The sequence below is a fragment of the Acanthochromis polyacanthus genome, chromosome 9 (genome assembly GCF_021347895.1).
Source record: "Acanthochromis polyacanthus isolate Apoly-LR-REF ecotype Palm Island chromosome 9, KAUST_Apoly_ChrSc, whole genome shotgun sequence".
Classification (NCBI taxonomy): Eukaryota; Metazoa; Chordata; class Actinopteri; family Pomacentridae; genus Acanthochromis; species Acanthochromis polyacanthus.
In genome coordinates this window covers 34,258,661-34,283,355 of record NC_067121.1, presented here as the reverse complement: position 1 = coordinate 34,283,355, position 24,695 = coordinate 34,258,661, and the positions used below count along the sequence as shown (strand labels likewise).

The 24,695-nt window shown below is 43.1% G+C and overlaps 1 protein-coding gene across 3 annotated transcripts in view; it reads right to left on the bottom strand.

Annotated features, from left to right (window-relative positions):
- The window catches only part of LOC110953274 (uncharacterized), a 182,534-nt gene that overhangs the window by 116,155 nt on the left and 41,684 nt on the right, over window positions 1-24,695 (bottom strand). For all 3 annotated transcript variants that reach the window (XM_051952948.1, XM_051952945.1, XM_051952947.1), the window contains exon 2: window positions 4,865-6,684. In XM_051952948.1, coding sequence (XP_051808908.1) covers window positions 4,865-6,391 — 1,527 coding nt within the window. In that variant the 5' untranslated portion in view covers window positions 6,392-6,684. The remainder of the gene's footprint in view (window positions 1-4,864; window positions 6,685-24,695) is intronic.

Below are 24,695 nucleotides of genomic sequence, written 5' to 3'. Positions count from 1 at the left end.
TATTCAGGCCCAGTTAATGGTTAGCATTAGCATGGACATCTCAGTTTTTGCATCTTCTGTGTACAAACACTGACGAAGTGACGCATGACGTCAGCGTTGGTAGGTCCCTGTGATACAGCTAGCCAACAATGCTACTCGGTGGTGATGGTGGTGGTGACAACAGGGGAAGGGGAAGGGGGTTTATTCTGAGCATTTGGATGTCAAAATTAATATTCAGATACCATCACAATGACCGAATATTCGGATATTTGGGTCCAGCCTGCGTGACAACACGATTCAGATACTTCTTGGTTGAACTGTAGGCTGTGTTTTAACGGAGCACATTAAAGATTTGTTGGAGACAAATTGAAAATGTAAACAGCAAACTATCTTTAGTATGTACAGCTGCTATTTTCTCTCCTTTTTGGTAAAAATATCGGGCACTTAGACAAATGCTGCACGTGCTGACTTCTGTTTTTTTTTTCCATTTTTGCAAAAATTAATAATCAAAGAAATTCACATTCCATTTTTTTTTTATTATTTTAATGATTGATGACATTATACATTTTTTATACTGAGGTGCACTGATAGCTCACCTGATTGACTGTTCACCCCAACGGCTAAAGACCTTGCTTGATTCCAGCTCATGGCCATTTTCTGAATGTCAAATCCGTCTCGCTTTCTCACTTTGCTGTGTCTCTGCAATATCGCTCTCAGTAATAAATATAATGTTTGAAAAAAAAAACACTGTAATGCTGCACAATAGAGATTTCTGAGTTCTCTGCTTTCAGCCGTGGTTGTGCTGTTTTCTTAGGGAGTAGAACTTTATATTGCAGTGCAAAATCAACACCGAGTAAATAGAAATGTGACAGGAGCAAAGAAAAAAAACCACCCAGAAATAGCCTGGAGTTTACAGAGTTAAAAACAGCACAGCTTGAACAATCCCTCTATTTTTTTTTTTTTTTAATCTGTTACATAAAAAGCTCATTATGCATGTTACATATGAGTCCCCATGGTGTACTTCTACATGGCAGTCATGTCTGCATAAGCGAGCGATAAAAGTAAGTGACCAGTAAAGCTATGTGGCCTACAGAGATTTGCCAAGCAAAAAAAAAAGAGATATTAGTTTCTGCGCCGCCATAAAGTGAGTAATGATCTCACGCTGGTCACAACGATACAAACTGACTCATTTGAATCCAGTGTGAAGAACTCTGCCACTGAAAATGTAAACAAAAATGTATCTAATAAGTGCAAATACATGAAATCACTCTAGCAGAATAAGCGCATGCCGTAAATAGAGGTCATATTAAATTTCATCGTCATAGCTTTTGTTCTGTGAAATGCATGTGGTGGAGTATAAAGCAACATTAGAGAGAAATACTACTTTAGTAAACTGCGGTTGAGTAAATGCATTTAGTTATTTTCAACCACTAGCTGGTAGCTAATTATAAGAAGGCTTTGCTAGAGTGAGCATTAGAGAAAAACCTGCACCCCAGCACTTAACTTCCTCTGACAACCTCCTTCCCGTCCTTGCATCACACTTGACGATTTCCTGCGAGCGCTTCTGCAATATCGCATGTGCGCACGTTGCATCCAGAGGCGCTGCACAGAGGAGCAGGACTTATCAATAACAGAACGGTCAGTAACTGGGTTATTTATATATCTTTAGATGCCCTCAGGCAGGGGGAATCTTTTAACCGCATTTTGCAGAGCAATTTTCTTCAGCGAATGTTAATGAATGATTCCGCATAATGAGAATGCTAAGCATACGCTACTGTGGGAATTGATCCTATTGTTTCACGTGTCAGAGGCTAAAATGATTTAATCACTGCTTCACATTGATGTCTACATGTTATAGATTATTCTTAGTGAGATGGTGGTTTCATGTGTAGAAAATAATGTGAAATCCCGACATATTTCATTAACGATGAATTATGCATGCTCATGATGATGTTAATGATATGCTAATGATGATGATCGCCTAGGTCCATTTCCTGTTGCGATGGCGCATTGGATATGCACATTCCCCAACATGCCAGGTAGCTCGCGCACTTAAGTTGGTATAAAAGGTGAGGTAGGCCAAGATAGAATTTCCTAACAGAAAATAAGAAACCGCTATATGTCACGTTTTTTCCCCACGCGAGGAGTTAGGGAGTTTGCATTTCAAGAGCAGAGTCAGGGGAGAAGAAAAGCTAATCAGAAAGGAGTGTTTTTTTTTAATCCCAGCTCTGCTGAGGCGCCTTTTCTCCTCAAGAAAAATCTGTGTTTCTTTCACACTGCCTCTGCAATCACTTGAAACCCCATTACAGACCATGTGACAGCATCAATTAAATTCACAATCATGGGGCAGAGACACTCCAGCGTGAGAAAATATAGTAACAACGCCTGTGTTGTGAGAGTGTGTGAGTGTGTGTGTGCGTGTGTGTGAGTGTGTGTGTGCGTGTGTGTGAGTTTGTGTGTGTGTGTGTGTCAGAGAGAGATAAAGAGAGCGAGCGTGTTGATAGAGAGCACAAAACTGAGTCAGACAATTCTCTGCTGAAAATGTTTCGTGCCCTTTTCGGCAACTCTTGCAAACCTGAGCAACCCTCCAAAAACAAGATGCCACAGTCAACAAAAACTTCGATCTTTAACAGTAAGAAAACGTGTCAAGGGTCAGTTCAACAACAGCCGATTGGCAGCAGGTGGCTCACCGGCTGCTCTTTTCAAAATTTAATAAGAGATTATCTGGTTGTTTTTTTTTGATAGAGCTTCTGAGAGTTTTAAATCAGAGGAAGTGCTTAGAAATTTCCATGGAGAATTACACTGAGGGTGCTGCGTCCACAAAGTTGCTCCCTAATTCATTTTCAGTTCAGCAGCAGAGCCTTTGTTTCCCATTGACATCACAGATTACAGTCTTGGCTCTTGTTTCCAGCTTTAGTGGAGATTTATTCTGACTAAACTGTCCGAGATCACACACACACACACACACACATGCAAAAAAAAAACAAAAAAAACGGCATAAATCAATGTTAGAAGGCGGATTTTTATAGAGAGCCTGCTGTTAACTGCACAACCCCACCTTCGGATGACTGGTGTCTAAGTGTGCACGAAGACTGTATGGCTGACTTTAGGCGAGACACGTGTTGTGAGTCAACGGACAACAGTGTTTGCAGCTGACTCAGCCTGATTTTGGACTGTGCTAGATCTGGCAGGCGGAGCTGCTGCGGCCTGTACAGTCAATTTCTTCACGCTCTCCACTATAGCTCTCTCCATTAAAGCACAATCAGTGTCCCGATAGAATTTAAAAATAAAAAACAAGGCAGCATGTCCACATTGATCTCTCTACCTATAGTGCCGCCCTACACTGGAGCAGAGCAGGAGATTAAAAATTCATAAGCGTATTAAAATCTATAAGAGCATTATTCATGTATGTGCCGTCACTGTCTAATACAGTAGGGTACTAATCATACGAATCTCTAACCCAGCACACACACACACACACAAATACAGTCACAATAGCATTTTGGGTGTACTCCAAGTGTCAGCGCTATCATATGGGCATGTGTGTGTGGTCTGGCATTGTTCCCTCCTTGAGTGCCATACAATGTGCTGGCATAAATACCTGCTTGACACAGCAGATTGGCACTAATGGCTTTACACGCGGTGCCATCTGTAAGCTGGACCGTTGGCTCTTGCATCTTCTCCGCGCCCACTAACAGTGTTTCATAGTGTTCACTTCAGACCTCCATCAGTCATAGCACAAAGGCAAAAATAGCCAAATTAAATGTTGGCTTAACATCAGGGAGGATGCACATAAAGCCTGGAGGGTCCTGCCCATCTGTGTGCACCTGCATATTAAAACCTAAAAACACAAAGCAATTTGGGCCTTTTTATCTATCAAGTGCGAGGCGCCTCCCGCTGCGCCGGAGCTCTTAAACACCAGCCCAACTTTGAGCGCTCACACATCCACACACCAACTTCTTACTCTGTGGCTTCCAACAGCCTGCAGCAGTCACACAGGGATCATTACTATTCATTTGCTCAGCAAACTGGCCACACAGGCTTATAAATTAGCTCATCTACCGCAGCTGGGTACTGAGACAGTTGGCGCATGCTGAGGGCTGAGAGCGTAGCCATTACAGTGCAGGGCTCCGAGACACCTTCTGTCCAGCCAACGTGACCTCCCACACGCTCATCTGCTCACCCTTTCAAAGAAGAGGGGAGGGTGTGTGCCGTGCCCCGTCAATGATTTTAATAAACTGCAGAGCAGCGCAATAGGACTACAGGCCTGTATGTGTTGAGCCGAGGGAAAATGCAGTGATAAATCCTGTCAAAGCAAGCGTAAATCAGTCTGAATGAAATAGCATTAGCGGGACCTTGCAGACCTCTGACCAGGAGGGAGGAGAGCTGACAGGCCTGACCTACAGGGAAATGAGGGAACACTCGGACGACTCTTGCTTTCTGTCCTGGGGGGAGGATCAATGGTGGAAGGAAAAAGTAAAGCCATTAATTCTCCTGGATATGTCAATTCCCATTGGCGCGTGCAGATTGGTGGTGATCATGACAAGCCCCTTGGGCAGACGGGATCTGGGGCTTTTCTTGCGCCTCAGCACGCCATTGATTCATTGAAGTTTTTACGGCTACCTGGAAGGCACCAGTTCACACCGGGAGGAATGTAAATCATTTCCAATTGCGGGTTTATAACAGTGTACAAAGAAACTCAGAGCGTGACTGTGGGTTAAATTATGCTAATCATCTCTTGCATAAGATGTGTACCTGAGTGCGGGACCTGAGGTTAAATAAGCCATGTAAAAGACTTGTAACAGTGTCTTAAATATTCATAAAACATTCATAAAATAGTTCACAGCCCTTGTAAATGATAAATGAAGTTTTTCTTTTTCCTTACCCGTCCGATGAGCACAGGTTCAGGCCCGGCGTATTCTTCGATCACAAAGAACTGGTTCCAGATCCAGCTCCTCCTGCTACGAGATCTTGGCCCCTTCCCCTCCATGCGTTCCCCTTCCTCCACCTCCGACTCCGCTTCCTCAAACACGAGGCCCTTTTCATTTTCTGGATCGACAGCTTGCATCTCAGCGTCTTTTGTACCGTGGTTCCATTCGGGAGCAGGGTGGAGCCTCAGGACATGACTGCTGTTGACGAGTTTGTTGTCTTCATCTGCAGGGTACTGAGCTGTGCTGAGTTCTGTTTGAGCAGTGTGAGCTGACTCTGTTAATGGGTCTCTATGGGAATCTGCTGCTCTGTTCCCCAGTCTCACTCCCAGGGGTTGCATTGTCAGCACAGACGGAGGAGATTCATTTGTTTCAGAGGGAACATACGCAGGGAGATGTTTTGTCAATGTAAATGGTGGTTCTGTTCGGCTGATCATTACTTCCTTCTCGGGGCTAAGACTGACCTCGCTGTGAGGCGTTGACAGTAAACGGACGAGGTGTTTGCTCTTGTTATCGTCACTATCTGAGCCCTGTGTTCCCAAGTTGTCCTGCCCTTTACTTAAAGCTGGCTTGACTTCACTTAGCGGATTAATACGAGTGTCGGCGCCGTGGTCCCGATTAAGATCTGGAGTGGTGACTGGGCTCACATAAGGAAATGCAGTCTGATTATCAAATCCAGTGTGAGACTGAGTGACAGCCGTATCTTGTCTCGGCACTTTCTGAGCCTCTAACTGTCCGTGATTAACGTCAATCAAATCTCTCTTCCTGCTCCGGCTGCCCTTGCTTGGAAAGCTCAGGCTGGGAACACTCTGCATTTGGGAATTGACAATCCTGACTAGATTCTCCTTCGACAGCAGCTTCAGCACGCCATAGCTGCCAGTGAGGTTCAGCTTACGGTTTGAATCCACGCTGAAACCTTTTCCTGGTACACCTGTAGTGTGGACACCCGAATCAGGTCTGCTCCTGGATCTGGAGCCTGACTTAAACCTGGTTTTGTTGGAGTGTAGATCTGGCTTGTGATGGATTGCAAATGTTTTCTCTGACCTCCCTGTTTTGGACATCTCAGCATTCTTGGTGCTGTTTTTAACTTTCCTCACATCCTGGTTTAACTCCTTGTTAGTGGCTAACGTGTGCTGAGTAACTTCTTTTTTACTGACAGAGTCGACCTCTCGTTTGGGCTTGTAAGCTTGTCTCTCCTTGTTAGCTACTGATGAAGCAGGATGACTCTGTAATATCTTGGAGTAAGAAAAAGATCCAGAGTCACTCGCCTGCTCATGACTAATCAGGTTTCTAAGAGTCACCACAGGCATCGCATTCGAATCCACACTCGCATCCCACTGGTCGACGGTTCGGCTCTCCCCTAGCTTCACCGTGTGCGATCCGCCCACTCCCCTCCTCCGTACGATCTTACTGGCCGAGGCACCTCTGACAAGCCCCTCCCACAGGCAAAGGGAAACCAATAGAAGCAGATTTCTTGTAATCATCTTGTCTTGTGGTGAGATGTCCTAATTTGAGGAAGGTTTGCTGTGAGGCAGATCTTGTTTTCCGGTTGTCTTCATTCTCTCTTCTGTTTTCCCTCTCTTCATGCCCCTCCTCTCACTTTCCCATTCTGTGCCCTTCACACTGAGCTGGAGGGCAGGTGTCAGTCACGGCTTCTCTCTTCTTTTTTTCACGCTGCCTAATATCTTCCTCTATCTCACCAAGCCTCTCTCTGCTGCTTTTTCCCCGCTCCTCTCGCGAACCGTCTCATTCAGTTTCCCACGGAGGGTTGAACACCCTGAGAGAAAAGATAAAGATAATTAAGTTAAAACTTTAATCATTGCACTGCGTTAATTAAAAGTAGAGCCGCACAGACAGGTAGGAGAACGCACAGACAAGCAGGACAGACCTTTTAACGGTGCGGAAATCACATTTTCACAAGCACAAAGGGCTTTTAAGGCCCAGAACACACTTCCATTTATACCTTCATAATGACCCAAGTGTTTTTTCCTTACATCTTTAAGATAGACGGGGACAAAGTTATCATTATACTATTGTACATGGAAAGAGATAGGATAACACTTATTCGAAAACGCTCTGAGCATTTATTAATGGGAACGACGACTGTCAAGGATTTCTGACTGCTGTGCAAAAAAGACAGCAGCTACGACATGAGACGAGCTCCATATCACTTTGATGCATGATTAATTGGCTGGTTTGATATTGTCCTTTGATCAGCCAGTTAGAATGTCAATGCAGATGTGAGTTGTAGATGTAGATGCACTTTATTGCATCCAAGGCCTCAAGCGATCTAAAAGGTTCCTCACGCTTCCGCCTCACACTCTCAGCATGTCTCTCATGCACTCAAGCCTCAAATGGAAATCCTACGCCAAATCGAAATGTCAGATATCAATCACTGTGCTTGTTTTAAGATAAGAGCAGGCACCCTTCAGTAGTGTTTCAGTAACATCAGCCTACGCATCTGACAAGTCAATAATGTGACTATGTGCCAGATTGCATTAACATAAAAATGTTTCCATTACTACTGTGTGTGCAGGCATATGCATGTGTAATTCAGGAAACTCCAATTTTATTGGGAGCTATTTGGCAATCCATTACGTTGGAGGACCCACATAAGAAAGACGCTAAAAACAATGGTCAAAATCGATGCAGTGGAGACTGACAAATCTCAGCAGTTAGTTTCTATAAGCATTCTACATTTCCCATAATAAGTCAGTGGATTCTTTAATTAGACATCTAATCTCAGTGGTAAATGTCCACATCTTTCAAACTCCATGTGCTTAATTCTTAAAACCCCTCTCTGGTTGTTGATTTAACCCCTAAAACTCCCCTATGTGTATCAAAGTTCCGTATTGTGAATATGTTTCCATGAAAAGAATCCCTTCCTGCCGTAAAATGGCTTAGACATAACTCTACAGTGTTACTTCCTCTACAATGTGTGGATCTGTAGAGCCCCTCTTGCTCTCTCCAACCACTGCTCATTGCGTCTCAAGCACATCAGCTTTGCTCAAACACTGTAAAACTACTCTGCGCTACACAATGGCAAGTTGTAATGTGCGGCAATTCAGCCACTCATACATGTTTGAGCGAGAAACCAATTCTGAAGACGAAGAAAAGTTGTACAGGAAGCCCATGTAGCAAGTTGACTGAGGTTTGTTGCATATGTAACCCCAAAAGTCTGAATCTGTTTTTGAGACTGTCGACAGCACTCTACAGTTTCAAGGAGCCAATGCTCAGCCATGTTGTTGTCTTTCAGCATATAAAAAAACGTTATATAGACATCTTAACAAGGTAAAAAAGTGTATTTTCACCGGTAGGGGTCTTTGAAAATATCATCAAAAATGAAACACTAATTAGAAGCTGGTATTTCCGATCAAGTAACTGGTGTGAACCCTGGGAGGATTTCAGCAGCCTTATCTGAACAAAATCCATTCGTACAGAAACAAACTTAATTTGTCAGTATGCTTGATACAAACATTTCTTGTTAAAACTATGCAGTCCTAAGTTTAAATTGCAGATAATAATGTAATTTTAAACTGCAATCATATCACAGAGAAACAATCACAGTTAGCTATTTTCTCCAAATCCTTCAACCAACAATTATTGTTTTTCCTTGAATGAACTAAATTATTTCCATGTCGATTTCAGTAACCCCTTGATGAAAAAGTAATTCTTCTTATCCGCCCATCTAAGAATATAAATTAGTTGTAATTGTTCAAAAGACATACTCTAACTTTCCTTATCTGTGTTCCAGCCTAGAAAAACACAACAGGGGGTATTCAGTGGGATTATTGTCTTTTTTCAAGGCTACATAATACAATAGTTTTAGAGCCTAACCACTATTTCTGGTTAAAAAAAAAAAGAAAAAGAAAAAAAATACGTGTCCAAAGTAGTGTGTCGAAGTTTCCCATATTTTTGTGGACAAAAGTCGCAAACTCTGCAAAACTGCATTTAACGTTTGTACAGTTTGGGAAACTTGGGTGTAATGGATTAAGCAGTGGCGGTTTCATCTTGTCCTGTGCAGCGTGGTGTGGTTTTGTCTGGGTGTATGACACTTGCTCCGCTGTGGCGCAGACAGACCCTGTCAGCACATTCACTGGGGCATGACTGAAGTTGGGATGTTCCTCCTGGAATACTTTTCACCCCCTTTCCTCTCTCATCTTCTCCTCAGCTCCCTCTCTTTCCTTCAGGATCTCTTTTCTCTAAGCACACCCTTTTGATGAACAGTAAAGGGAAAAATAAAAAGATTATCCACCCTCCCCCCCCCCTCATCTGCGTCCTTTTTTTATTTTTTCCCACCTCTCCCACTCACCACCTGTCTCTACTTTGGCCTATCGCAGTAAATCTCCCTCTATCCTCTCACTTTAACTTGCTATTGTTTTAGTATCCCCGTCCTCTCCACTGTTTGCCTCTATCCTCTTTTCCTCTCTCTCATCTGTGTCAATCACGGGCCTGTCACTGCCGTCCCTCATCCTCGGTGCACTCCGGCTTCAATCAATCAGCCAATCTCCTTCCTCGGCCTTGCAGCATTTGAAGTGACAGGTGTCTCGCTGGCTACCATCTTGACGGTAGGCTACAGCATCGTAATTGTGCATTTAAATCTAGTCGTCAAATGATAAAAATGTAGCAAATAGGATATATCTGCTCGTTACAAGAGGCGAGCTCTGCAAATGCTGGAGAGATTTTACAGAATAATTTATATATGAACGTCACAGAGGGCCTCTCCGGTGGATGTGAGGCCGGGTTTGGCTGAGCGTTATCTCAAATGTACAGCATGAGGAGGCGATCAGGGTGAATTCAATGACAGAGCTCCTCTCTCCTCCCAGAGGAACTTATCAGCTGGGAGTTTGATGGCCAGGCAATCATTGCCACGGGCACCTTGTTAACAAGCCTGGGGCAGGTGGCGGAATGCAGGGCAGAATATCAACACAGCACTGTCGCCAGCTGAGCACAAATTTATAACATTTTCGCGTGGGAGGTTCTGTCGGTGTGAAGTTTAACTTTGAGGAAGCAAAGTTGAATAAACGCGGTTTTATTCTATGATTCTTTTTATCTTGAACACTATTTTCAAGCGGGAGATTTCTCTCAGAACACAGTCGAGGCACTTCTGTAATGTATTGATCGATGTCACAGCCTTTCACATTGTGCCCGGCACCTTTGGGGGAGAGCGATTGTTATGCCATTACCCTGGGTGCATCGGCCTGTACAGCAGTAAGTGAGGATAATTGGGTGCTCCAGTTTGAAGCACGAGGGAGCTCATATTTCCTCATTAGAGTTTTATAATGTACTACGGCGAAAGTGTTGTTTTCAGCCTCGTGGATCAGTATGAGGATTTCACCCATAGCCTTAACATACGGTACCATGATTTCAAGCAGAGTAAATAAGGATGGGAGGGAGATGCAGCTAGTAGCTCCAGGGGGCTCTCGCTTCCTAATTAAAGTTTTAGAAAATGTACAAGTGTGGTACAATCTGAGATCTTAAACCTTTGTGAACTCACTGCACCGTATTTATTTGTAAGTTTTCTACACCTAAACCATGGTTCTCAATAAAATGCTCAAATGAGATCATAAATATGTTGATAATCTTCCTGTTATGGACTCAATCCTGCCCAAATGTTTCTTAAGTATTGGAGACCCTCATCATCAATTGCGAGCTGTCACCAACTTAACAAGAGCAAAACTTTTAATTACAGTTCCTCTGCTTGCGTGCTGTCTGTCCGCTTTTTCTTTCCTCTTGCCAAACAGGCAAACACTGACCCGGCAGCAGCACGTCCACGCTTACCCTCCTCACAACAAGGAATCAACACTCACATGCTGTGTGACTTCAAGCCCTGTTGACAAAACATTCTCTGTGAAAAAATATTTATTGGTTTACTTGTGTGTACACACACGCACACAAAATGCCTGTACTCACAAAGCCTCATTCGTAGCAGCATCTCAAATTCATTAAGTTGCACTCTCAAACAAAAAAAATTCCCTGAAAACACACACTTACATCCGCACCGGTAGGAAATGAAAAGAAAGCTCTGGGGACTGCCTCTCTGGACGGAGTGAAGTCAAAAGGAAGAAAGGGAACGCTGCCTCACACCAGGAGAGAAGAGAAAAGGAATTATGCATGGAGTTAACAAAAGCGAGCTCTAGAATAGAGGATGCTTGGTGGAACGCTTGCAGGTGGAGTGAAAGGAGAGGATGGAAGGTGTAGAGGTGGAGGCAGCAGGAGGTGAGCCGGGCCTGTCCTCAGAAAGGGCCAACAGGGTAAGTTTTTAAGTGCAAAGCCCCGCAAAGCAGCTCCCGTCCTCGCCTTGAACCTGAGCAGATAAAAGCAGGCCTGTCAGGGTGTGAGGAGGTGAAAAGCAGCGGGAGTTTTCGTCTGTTAATGTATGACTACCTTTCCCGCCTGCGTCCTCAGCTTTGTCTCTACCTCCGTTTCAGTGATATACTGACAGCAGGTGCTAACCTCCTCTTGGGAGAGAATACAGCAGCAGACTATGGACAGAAGATAACTCCCAGAAGACGAGAGGTTTGCGGAGGACAACGAGGAAAGTGAGTGCAGGTAAACAATGTGACAGCGCTGTTTTGTGTGTGTGTGTGTGTGTGTGTGTGTGTGTGTGTGTGTGTGTGGGGGGGGGGGGGGTTGTACATTAAAAAACACTGCTATGAATTCACAGTCGTAAGAGCTTTGAAATTTAGTCCACTTAGGGGTGGCTGTTTGCCTGTTGGTGAGATTAAGACTAAAAATACTCGGTGTAACAGAGCAGCGACAGGGGGCTTTGGATTTGGTTAGCTTTCAGTGAGATCAATGGGGTTGCAAAAAAATGTCAGAGCTTGTAGAACATAAAGCAAGAATGCTGCTATTTAAAATACAGAATATGCAGCAGAAACAGCAAACATTAGAGATGTGAGAGTTCAGTCTTGTTAAGTAATATTTTTTACAATATAGCGACCAAAATATGCAACAGCCACTCAGAAATCCATCTATCATTTTTTTCCCTCTAAGTGTTCAGTAATGAGGCATATTTGCGACTTCAGCAGTCTGTATGTTTCTGTCTAACCTGGACTTCCTCCCTGAGGGGGGAAACACGAAAATATTTTTTATCTGTTAACCAGCATCAGTTTGTATCGTCAGAGATATTTTTTGTAATGCGCTCCTTCGTTCCTCAGAGTGCAGTGAGGCCATGTTTGTAGTGCTTTTGCTAAAAGCCTGTGCGCATTCTATGAATCTGAGTTCACGAAAATAAATAAGACCTGCCAGATAACACCAAAAATAATGTTTGTATCTCCGTTCATGCTGAGTAGGAACTCAGTTGCAGGAAAATGTTCAGAGCGCAGGGGTCAGCTACTACCTAAATCCACAACGGTGATGCAGTTTGGCATGAGCAGGAAATATCCAGTTACACTAACCCACAGTCCACGTAACAGGAAGCAATTCTTTCTTCAGTTTGCATGATAAAAATGAATGAAATCAAAGAAACAGGCTTAAATTTCTCATTGTCTATTTTATTGCTGATTTCACAAATGGATAGTTGTCTCTCAATTTTTTTTTTTCACAGTTTACATTTGGTTGTTGCATTGGGGGAGTCCTCAGCCAGCCACAAATCCAGTTGTACAACCACTTTATGCATTGTATAATGTATCTACTCAAGCAATAATTCATCAGCTACTCTGTTTCAGGAGGGTTTAAAGATGTATGTGAGCGTGTCTCATAAGCCAATGTACTGCTATTGTTTTTCAGATTAAACATAAAGCAACAGATTTCAAATCTGTTTTTTAGAGTTTAAATGGCAAATACATGAATCACAAAACTGCATGAAGCAAAGAAAACATTATTATAATAATATTATACGCAGCGTATTGTTTATTAAGGCCTCGTCTGACTCAGGGGACAAAGACATTTCATACACAATTCAAAATTCCCTTGACTACAGAAACACCAACCTTTTTTTGGTGAATTATTCATTGTCTTGGCAGTGCCTTCCTGCATCTAAATGGAATTCCACTATCACTATTTTGAGGGTACATCCACCAGAGCAGGTTTGTTTTTTTATGATAAGTCAGACCATTCTACACAGCACCACCTAGAATGGTCTGACTATGCAAGACTAATTAATGCACATAGTATAGAGAAGACCTCATTGCAGGGTTAGATGCACTATTTATTGCACAACATATAGTACAGTTCTAACAAAAGTACAACAATACAGTTTTAACTATTGAGCCATTTTCAAGATTTCTGGCCAAAACTTAAAATTCTGAAGCAGCAACCAAAATATGAACAATTAAAAAAATAAACTGAGAGCAACTTTTCTATTTGTGCAGTAGTTTCAAACTTATTTTCACTTGATTTATTTAGGATAAAATATTATTTAGCGGGGTGTACAGTGGCATAGTGGTTAGCGAGAAGATCCCTAGTTCATGTCCCGGCCTTTCTGGGATCTTTCTGCATGGAGTTTGCATGTTCTCCCTGTGCATGTGTGGGTTTTCTCTGGGTACTCCGGCTTCCTCTCACAGTCCACAAATATGCTGAGGTTAATTGATTATTCTAAATTGCCCGTAGGTGTGAATGTGAGTGTGATTGTATGTCTGTATATGTAGCCCTGTGATAGACTGGTGACCTGTCCAGGGTGTCCCCTGCCTTTGCCCCAAGTCAGCTGGGTTAGACTCCAGCACCTATGCGACTCTAATGAGGATTAAGCGGTGTATAGATAATCAATGGTTATTATTTAGCCAATTCAAGAAATGTAAAGTGTTACACAGACCACCCAGCAGGTTGTCTGGTCATTTCAATTCAATTCAATTCAATTTTATTTATATAGCGTCAATTACAGTCAAATTGTCTCAAGACGCTTTACAGAACCCATATGCCTGACCCCCAGAGCACGCACAAAGGCGACAGTGGCAAGGAAAAACACCCTTTTAACAGGGAAGAAACCTCGAGCAGAACCCGGCTCTATATAGGGGGACCCATCTGCCTGCTGGCCGGGCGGGTTGAGAGGGACAGAGGAGGGCAAGGGGAGGGGGGGGGGGGGGGGGGGGTGATGGGAGGAGAGGGAGGGGTGGGAAAGCAAGGAAAGTACAACACACATTTGGATACATGTATGATAAGATATGTGACACAAAGTATAAGCTAACATTGAAAACTGACTCATAGTTTACTCTTATGATGTAAGGCTCTGACATTAAATATACGGTACTACATATATAGCTAGCAGTAAAATTCAAACAGTATGTAGATTGCATAACAAGTATAGTGAGGGCGATGCAGAGTTGACTGGTGGAAAAGGGGAGCTGGAAGCGGAGGGCTGGAGGAAGGTCAGCAGCAGCATCCCACAGTGGACATGATGGACAGGTTTTGTGTAAGCTGTAACTAAAAATCTTGGCCCTCATTATTAAACAGCATTACAGGGTAAGATGCTTTGAGTACATTCTAGTTTACTTGTTTTAGTCCTCCTTTACTTCTCTGAACAAATCTTATCTTAGCAAGTCAATGCTGTCAACTCTGTGAAGACATTCTAACACAGGAGTTCTGCAGCTTCCATGTTCATCCTGTGATGCACACAGGCCCTATGGAGCATTTAGCATGCACACAGTGACCAGTAAAGTTATCTGTCATGCTCAATGAAACTGAAAATATGGGAGTGACAGGAAGCAGAGGGGAGCTTTCTCAGCGTATTCTTCCAACAAGCATCATAGGAATGAATGTGGAAGCATCTACTTAACACAACTCAGTTTGCTTTACAACAGCTACACTAGACAGCTACTGAGTCTAAATATTTAGTATTCCTCTCATAAAGACTGATTTTTGTGGTGCATTCACTCTTAATTGAAGAGGAAAACACTTACTTGTGACCACAGTATAACTGGTAAAATCAGACCCAACTCGACTAGATACAGCAAATTCAGGCTCCACTGCTGCTGCTTTATCTTAGGCTACAGTATATAAACTGTGAGAGGTGCCATAAAGATCAAATAAATCTTGACAGGAGACAGTCCACAGAATCACAGTGCCAGGAGACGTGCCAGTAGGTCAGGACAGGGACAACATTTGTGGCCTATATTTTACTGCCTTGGCAAGAGTTCAAGTAGTCCTCTGGCTGATTTGTCTGGTCATAAGGTAAAGTGCTGGCTAAGAGTGTGCGGATATACACACAGCGACAGCACTGACCCACTAAAGGCCACTGATTTACTGTGAAATTCTCCAAACCATTCCAGGCTTTTAAAACTATAAATTATGCAGAAACAGCAGAGTGTGTGCAATTATTGGTAGAAAAGGTAGAAATTCACACCACGCCAGATGCCTAAACCTATTCACATCTCTCCCAGTGCACAAGAAAATGGACCCCCTGGTTATTTCAACATCCTATGGCTACCACAAATTACTATAACAACACTGAACTATAACAACACCTGACATCTCTCCACCTTTAGGCCCCACCGCTGTTCCTCTGCTGAGAAGTGGAAGGAGCTGATCAGCTCCAATGATCTTCATGCACAAAGGTCAGGGGATGTTTTTGTGTCAGCCAGCTCATCTGGTTTGGGCCTGTGTCTCTCTAGGTGGGTGCTCAGCCTGCATTTTCTGAATGGTGAGTCATCAGCTGCCAAAGCAGTTACCGAAATTACACCTGATGCCTATCAAGCCTGTCTCTCTTCCTCTTCCGCCTGACTGCATGTGCAACATCAAAAAGCTATCTGATCCTTTCAACACACTGGCTGACATTTCGGCAGAAGTCCTCGGGAATTGCAGATGGACTCCGTCTCTCTAAAAGTTGTGCGCGTGCACGAGTGTGCGCATGTATTAAGGTGTGTGCGCGAGAATGAAAATAGCCAGAATTTTTCATGCAGGCTGTTAGAGACGGTTTGTAAGAAAATTACCCACTAAAAGAGCCTATTTGCCTGAGCTCAGAGTATTCCCACCTGTCATTTCTGTGAGCCATTAAGCATCATAGATCAGGTTAATAAAGTTAGTCCTTATTAAAAGGAGAAGTGCTTCACTGCACAGTACTTGAAGATGTTTTTTTGTCTGAGTTTTAATTCATGGCAGTCTTTTCCTCCACCCCTGCTGTTTACCTTTCAAGGGCGTTCCTGTCGAGAGGCACCGGTGCTGGACAAGAAGGTCGAGGAGAGGACGCGGCGAGGTGGGAGAGGGTCGTTTTAGACATTAATAAACACAACACGTCCACGGTTGTCAGCGATAATATGTGATGCATCGGAGAGGAGACGGCACATTTCAGAATTAAACCGAGGCTACTGGGCAATAAGGAGGATGAATAATGACACTCAATGTTCCGCCTTAATCGCCCCAATTCTCTCTTCAATTTACATTTAAAGATCTTTTCTTCATGTTTATGACGCACCCAGGTGGGGAGAGAGCAAATTGACGAAAGATCAAGAAGACTTACTTTAAACGGCCTTCTGATGCGTTCAATGAGCCTCTACTGGGCACTGAAAACTTTCTTCGGAACGTGCTCTCCACAGGTGTTCTGGAGTTTTCGTATCTACCAATACTCCCCGCTGAAGCAAGCTGCAGAAACAGGTGTGCAGTATTTTGATGATGAAAGGGTGTTTGCTCAGTTTGTAGCAGCACCTGTGGGGGATGATTCTGAATTGCAGAACATGTTTGGTTTAGAGTTCATGTTAATTCCTAAATGCTGTAACCTAGATTTGTTGTTTTTGGCTATATTTCAGTGGTTTGTGCTTTAAATGGCTGCAAACAAACCGTCTTTTACAGCTGCAACATATATTGAACTTGTATTTGCCTGCCAGGCGTTAGAGGTCGACCAAATGTTTTTTTTGGGTGCTGGTATTGATTTTTATTGCGGAAAAACAACGATAACTGATATTTTGAACAGATATTGCAGTAAAAATGGAAACTTTACTGTCAAAATTTGGAATAACACAAACTACAAGACAACATTTACTGAGATGTTTTTGTGTATGTATGTTTTACATGTTTGATTGACACTTTTCACCATTTTTCTTTAAAGGCAGCTGCTTTTTAAATACATTTATCTTATTGGGAATATAAATATCAATATATATCAATAATCTGAAAAATGCCAAAAATCTGATCCAATAATTGGCCATTCCTGCAAAATGTCTGCAGACACAGTGAGGCAGTACTGAAGGCATCAGCATACTTTACAGTTTATCAGCTTGTCAAATAGTGTCTGAACCTTCCCACACTTTCTAACTTTGGAATTTGGATGGATTGTGTCCAACATTTTTTAAAATAAATTTTTTAGAAACAATCTGACAAAACCGTCCTCCTCACACGGCAAACATTATCTACTTAACACTGAACGCAAACTTCACTGATGGGGATGTCATTACTTTTGCAAGACATAAACTAATTACAGTTTTCATTTGGGCTGACGTCAGATGAAATATCATTTGAGTTAGAACAATCCATCCTGTGGAGATGTCAGATGTGGTTGTCAGAGCCAAATTTTACATCAATTCGTCCAATGGAAAGTATACTGAGAACTAAAGAAAACATCACCCTACAGCTGCTGTTGTAGTATGCAGTCAAGGAATCACCAAAGTCATTAGAGCAAATCTTCTGGGAATATTTTTTGTGCCAGTAGATCTTGTAGCTGTGGAGATGGTTCACTGATTAAATTTAGCCTGCTGCTGGTGCCAGATGAAATGTCACGGGATCACACAAGTCAGTGATTTATCCTCAGGGGGACGATATCTGTTCAAAGTGTGATGGTTATCCATCCGTCAGTTGGCCGAATATTTCAACCTGGACCAGAGTGGCAGATGAAAGTGCCATTCCTCCAGCTGTTTAGCTGGTAAAGCTAAAGAAACAACAGGAGCAAATATGTTCTATCTGGAACCAATACTCCCTCTTTGAACCAAAGCACCACAGAAAACAGTAATTTTGAGTTTGTTCAGACATAAAGTGAATGGACTGATGTTGATTACCTTGACAGTTTTGGTGAAAACTTTGCCTTCTTCAGAAGTGTTCTCATCAAAACCGTCAAGGTAATTATCTGTCTATTCACTTTACGTCTGAACAAAAGAACTCAAAACTACTGTATTAATAAGAAGACATGATGAATGTTTTTGAGCTACCACAGTATACAGTAGCAGCAGTTTGGGGTAGCAAGTTAAATCTAAGTGACCTCTAAAGTGCATTTAGATGCAAAACTCAAAACAGTTAAGCCCAAAATTCTTTATACCCATGTCAAATTTTGATATATAGTGAATTTTTCTTTGATCAATAGGTTTCTTCTGGCTGGAACATAAACAAGTGACAACGGATAGAAAGAATCCTTTTTTTCTTCAAGCTAGATAGAGACAAGCCAGTGCCCAAATAGCTTCATTTTCATCTCATCCAACCACAGAGTTGATGACGTAAAGCTTTCTTCTTTACCATTATGAGCTTTTGTGTTGCTGTCTTGGAGAAGTGGAGTCCTTCTTGGTGTGCAACCATGGAGACCAGCCTTGATCTGCTCTAGTGCCTGATTGAGATGTTGATACTTGAGATGTTATAGCTCAGATTTCTAAAGATGGTCGTGGCGGTGATGCTTGGATTCTTCTTGGCCTTGTACTCCACTATTCTTGGCAGTGCAGGGGTCACTGTTGGCTTCCTCTCAGAACGACTTTTCACAGTGTGGAACTCCTTGTACTTTACAATGATGCTTTGCACTGTGGTCACAGGCATTTGAAAACATGTAGTTTTTGAACCTTCTTGCGAACACCAACTCTCTCTCAGTGATGGTGCCCTAATAGCAGCTCACTAAGCTCTTTAGTTTTAATCATGACTTGCGCTTGACCAGTAGAGAACTACAGCATCGCATCATCTGTCTGCAATTTATAGTCTATTGATCACTGGGAGTAATTAACACAGAGACATTAAGAAATTGCCAGGACTATTTGGGGAAACATAGAATTTGAATTTGGTCTGAAAAATTAAGTGTCTTTGTCATTTCTAGCCAGGAGAAACCTATTGTTGAGAAGGAAAATTGTAGTTTGGCGTGGGTATGAATCATTTTGAGCTTACCTTTATGTGTCTGGTTACACTTTCGGAGCCCTGGAAGCCCCTGTTCCAGCTCTTGCCAGAACCACTGTTTTTCTACAGGATCAACAACAGAACACAGTGCTCGTCTTGCTCATATCTATTCAGCACTGACTTGTATCTGTGTTTTGTCAGAACCATCTATCCCAAGGATGTTGTTGTGTCCTGCTCCCTTATCGTAGCCTGCTGCATTCACGCCTTTGCTCTGCTGGTTGAACAGGCCTGGAAGCTTGTACTGTCACAGCTTTTAATCCCCCCTCGTTGAAGGCACTAAGTCCCAGCCTTATTAGCATACATCCCCCCTCCCCTCTTTGTATTACTTACATGCTCCCTAGGTCTTCTTCTGCTGCTGCACCATAACTGACAGTATATTTTTGTAATTCTAATGACGCCTCAATCTCAGATTCATTTCACTATTGTCTCTCTCAATTTGGGTCACTTCGTTGTTCTGTTTATTTTCCAGCGGCTCAGGCAGGCAGAGCAGATTGTGACATGTTTAAGTCGCTATCTCTGGCAGGTTATAATGTAGGGCCACCTTGGATGAGGATCGGATAAAGGATGTGGAAATTAATACGGAGTGCTCCGTGCAGCAAAGATGTGCAACATCCAGCAGCGCGTGAGCAGTGCAGCAGTTGGTTGCCTTTCAGCGGGGCAGTCGTCAGTTAAAATGACAGCCTCTGCTACGTGGGCACGCCGCTCTCTATCCCGCTCTTTTTAACTTTCCAACAATATTTGTGGCAGCGTTGTTTTTATTGGGACCTTGTTCCGCGCTAGTTCAAAGTAAACTGAGGCTGTGGGTGTATGTTGAGGCAGGATTTCCAAGCTGTGTTTGTCCGTCTCAGTGGTGTGTATAGCAGAGCGATGTAGGAGATCAAAGTTTGGCAGTGTTATATTTTCAGGCCGATTTTTTCTGCGGGGTGCATTCATGCTGTGTAACGTTTGGGATGTTCTGGCACTACTCCAGCTAGGACTATAAATTCTGTTTAAGATGTGAGGGCAGATCGACACACGCACTACACAACACATGTGAAGAGAAGTATTCTCGCAGACACACAGGATCCCCTCACTATAATCCCAGCTGTGAGGCTCCTGTCGCCTTCCAAGGTCACCTCTGCCTCAGCGTAGGTGCAGTAATGATCCCACCTTCAGAGCGTTGGGGCTCAGAGGTGGAAGCTGTTGTCGCCCTCCAACTTGGGCCCTGGAAAACCCTTTTCTCCCTGCATTGAGGATGGAGATAGCAGCCAGGGGGAGAATCCCCTCCACCCTCCTCCGCCCTCTTCTTTTGTCTCTAATATGAAGCGGGGATAGCAGGGGCCGCTGCGTTTAGAAAAGCCCTGTGTTTCTCCCATAAAAACCACATCTATGGCCGTGGAGAAGCTTACACTGTAATCCTGCATGACGGATTGAGTCTGCCACTGCAGCACTCTCCCTCTCTTTTTCCCTCTCTTTCTTTCTCTCCTTGTTTCCAACAGAAACTTCTGTGGGAGCAGGCGCGTGCTCCAGCATGCGGACGCATACATTCGTCAAGCGGCTACATAATATGGGCACGAGGGCGCGTATACGTCCGCATAATGTCTATGCGAGCTTTGTTCCATCACCCTTTTCTCCTGAAAAAATGTACAACCGCCTATAGCTACTGAAATTTTGCAGCAACAGTCAAGACAGAGAATAAATAGATGTCAGTGGCAGGGAATGGAAAATAGGTTTCCCTTTTTGCAAGTAAAAAAGAAGCGAATGTAAAAGATACCGTCACACAGACTTGCACAGTACAAGAGAATGAATCCCAGTGGGAAGTCTCGGTGAAAGCGAGTGCTGGAGAGGTATATAGATGACCTGAATTTTGCATCTATGCTCTCATGGCATGGATTACTGCACACAGCTAGAAATGGCCTCTTCTATAAAGGACACTTATACGCTTAAGGATCACTAGCATTAGGACCCCTCTGAGCCTGATTTGCTCCTGTCCTTATCTATCCATCCTCTTGTCACTCCAGCTCTTTGTGTGTCTTCTCCTTCCTTTGCTCATTCACTGCGTTGTTGTGTTTTTTCACCACTTATTCTGTTTCATAATCTCCCCCTCTCACTCACTCACTCTTTCTCTGTGTCTCTCTCTGGGTATTAGGCATTCAAAGATCTTTCTGCGGCGTGTGGCAGAAGTTATCACCCCATCTCTCTCCCTCCCTCACTCTATCTCTCTAATCTTCCTTAATCTTCCAGCCCAGAGTGAAGTGAGAATTAGTTTCTCACTCTCCCTCATCAATCTCTTGCGCCTCCCCGTCTTCTCGTTCCCTCCACCACCTTCCTTCTCCTCGTCTCTCTGTGTGTCTCTCTCTCCTCCCCTCCTGACTCTCTTCTGGATCATCCTCACCAGCTGCTTTCTTAATCCTCCTTGCTCAGTTTGTCTCCCTTCTTCTCCCTCATCTCCCCTCTTCTTCTGCTTCATGTCATCAACAGAACTGCAGAGGTCGTTTCTGCTTCGCCCTCTTGTCTCTCCCTCCATCGCCTTTCACTTTCCATTTCCAAGTCTGACACTTGCATTTTTTTTTCTCACTCTCTCTCTTTCTTCAAAAAGCCCATTGGGACTTTTGCATTCAACCAACCCTGTTAACCCTGAGCAGCATCCTTACCTGCTCACTGTTCTTCACAAACAATAAGAGAAAGCAAATGTTGAAGACTTTCCACCCTCATAATGAAACATTTAAAGGAGTCAGGAAGTAATAAATAACTCTGTTGCGACCACATTTCTGAAGGTTCTATTCATTTCAGCATATCATTCCAAATTAAAAATTGCACTCAACAGCATCTTTTTTTTAAAAAAAAATTCAATAACTGCTTTTGCTTTCGAACATTTTTGGGTTTTGTCATTTTATGAGTTCTATCACTTGCACTGGTTTGTACTCAGACTCCCCTTCTAACCTTCAGAGTGCAGAAAGCACTTATCACACCTATCAGCAGATGCAACAGCGTAGAGTCTTGACAGGCTACAGCACCACAGAGAGGAATTAATAACCTGCAAAGTTAAAGGCCAAAAATGGAAACTGTCCCCTTCAGCACATCCGCTCAAAAAACAATATTTCCAACACAAGTGTGTGAAACTGAATGTGGCACATGCAAACCATGGTATGATTAGAAATACATTTTGTGTGTTTTCCAGCAGGCATAAGTTCTGTGTTGAAGCTGTGTGGAGGAGGAGGGGACACTCATTTTGGCAAATGTGCACCTGATGTTATTTCCAACTTCAAAAACCCAGTGGAACATTTTAGTTGAAAGCAGCGACTGAGCTAAAGAGAAACACGGCGACAAATGCAATGCAAGAGCAACCACCAATATAATTAGGTGCAGTTTTAAATATCCAAATATGGTGCCTTTTTTCCCCATCCATGCTGTGCCAATAAAAGTCATTTGTGTCTCTAAAAAAAAATCTCCACTTAATTAGTGAAACGTCTTGGCCACAAGTGCTATGCAGGGAAAATAGCATCCCTGTGCACTAAACGCTTCTCATGTTGGATTGTCTCTGCAGCACTGCAGGATTTTGGCTTCCAGGAGTCAAAATCCTGACTTCTAGGCAAAGCTGTCAGATTCAACAACAATAAAGGCCACATTCACAAAGTCACTGTATGTTGGCTAAGTTTCAAAGTAGTACAACTTTGGGTCACACTTTGATCGGACTCACATACATTAGCCCGTGTGCCACAGTAGAGTACACTCATTTACATTTTAGAGTCCCAGTGGATGGCGAGCTACAAATGAATATTAATTCCACTATGTCTCATTATCAGGGCGGCATAATCATGATGAATGCTATCTTGCATCAAGAGAGTCTTCAGGATCAGAAAAACAAAAAGCAGGAGTTCATGGTGGAAAAAACTCTACATCAAGAACTGAATAAAAGCAGACAAAACAAAGCAAGGCTGAAGATAAAATGCTTTTCAGTGCTCACCTTAACACCACCGGTGGCATTGAACTAACATTCAATGCTGAACTGTGAGCTGTTGCTTTTTAACAACCACAGTCACGTTAGCGCCTCTCTCAGGCTGCAGTGAAGCACATCAGGCCTTTCAGGTAAATGCGAATGTCAGCATGCTAACATGCTTACATGACACTATGAATGTGCTCATATCTTATGGGGTGAAAAACAAGTTCATCATCACTATTTTAGCATGTTAGCTGCTAATGAAGACTAAAGATAAGCCCCTTTCACACCTTATTTATCTGAGCTTTTTGCTTTAAAGGGCCAAAAAAGAGCTCTGAGGTCATCCAATCAGTGGCTGCTTGAAGTACCCAGGTCTAAATACAAACACTGGGGTGACCGGGTGTTCTCTGTAGCTCCACCCAGGCTCTGGTACAACCCCCCCCCCCCCCCCCCCCCCCCCCCCCCCCAGGATCAGGGAGTCTCACCAAAGGAGGAGAATTACACGCATTTATCTACACGGAAAAACAGAAAGAACTTCATTTATCACTCATAATTATAAATAATCCCCAACATGGAGACAGGATCAATTAAGATCTAATTACAAGTCACACTGTGTACTTCTCTTCATTTCAGACAGGTGAGCTGTCACACTCAGTCACACGTTATTAGCTGCGGTTAAATCATGTGATACATTGCATTTATTGAGATTTAGCCTTTGGGTTTTTTTTAGCACATCATGTTCATAATTCACCATCCAATCTTGCATTTATTGCAAAGGTCATTCTGACCTACATCTGACTGACGTGTCCCATGTCTGAAATGGGCTGTAACGTAAAGCTTTGGTTAACAGAAATGTTTGTTTTCCAGTTATTTGGTTGTAAACCGAAGCACTGCGCAAATTCAAATTTTGACCTGATGATGATGCTATGAAAAATCAGGGATCACTAAAGTTAATGCGGTTCATCCTGAGAGGAATGTGGTTATCTGTTGAGATATATAGTTACAAATCAAAAGTGTCAATCCAGAGCCATGCTGTGTCTACACAAAGCCAACACAAAGGCTGCAGCTGCAGCAAAACAGGCTACTTGGGCCGTTGAACAAATATATATACTAATAATCTCTTCACAATGCAAGCACATGTCCCTCGACTTCAGATAAATATTCCAAATCCTGTTTGTATATAATTTGTCCCTAGTGACCTTAATACTCGGTGCCACAGTGAGTTACTGGCAAAAATGTACCTGCCAGATCCTCTGCAGTGAATTAGTTGCATAAAGAACATGCTTAACGTACAATTGAAGAGAAACCTTGAGCAAAGCCAAGGAACACACGAGAGTGGGAGACGCTAAGAGTCAGATAAAGGCACAAAAGACATTAAAGCAGAGAGCAAAGGATGGTAGCGGGGGGAAAAAAAGAAAAAGAAGATTAGTGAGAGTGGGATAAACAGATAAGGAGAGCACCCACGTGATGAGAAGCAACAAAGTTAAAAAGGTAGAGGGATGAGGGGAAAAGATTGGCGTATGGTAATCCCAGCCTCTCCTCCTCTTTTGTGCCCTTTTCCAGTGGAAAAAAAAAAGAGAAATCGGGGGTAAATGAGATGAGCTAAGGAGAGAGAGGGAGAAAGATGGATGGGAGATGAGAATCACACTGAGCGAAAATTGATAAGGGCTGATTCTGGTGTAGATGAATGCTGGGTCAGGTTGTTGTCTTAATCAGGAGAGGATTTGCCGGCTGCACAGCGTGTGCTAATACAGTAGCTGCAGCTCGAGGAGTTGGGTTAATTCAGTGTCAGATGAGTGTTTCAAGAGAGCACGGTGGATAGTTTTTAGAGCTGAAATGAGGAGGGAGCTGGGTGT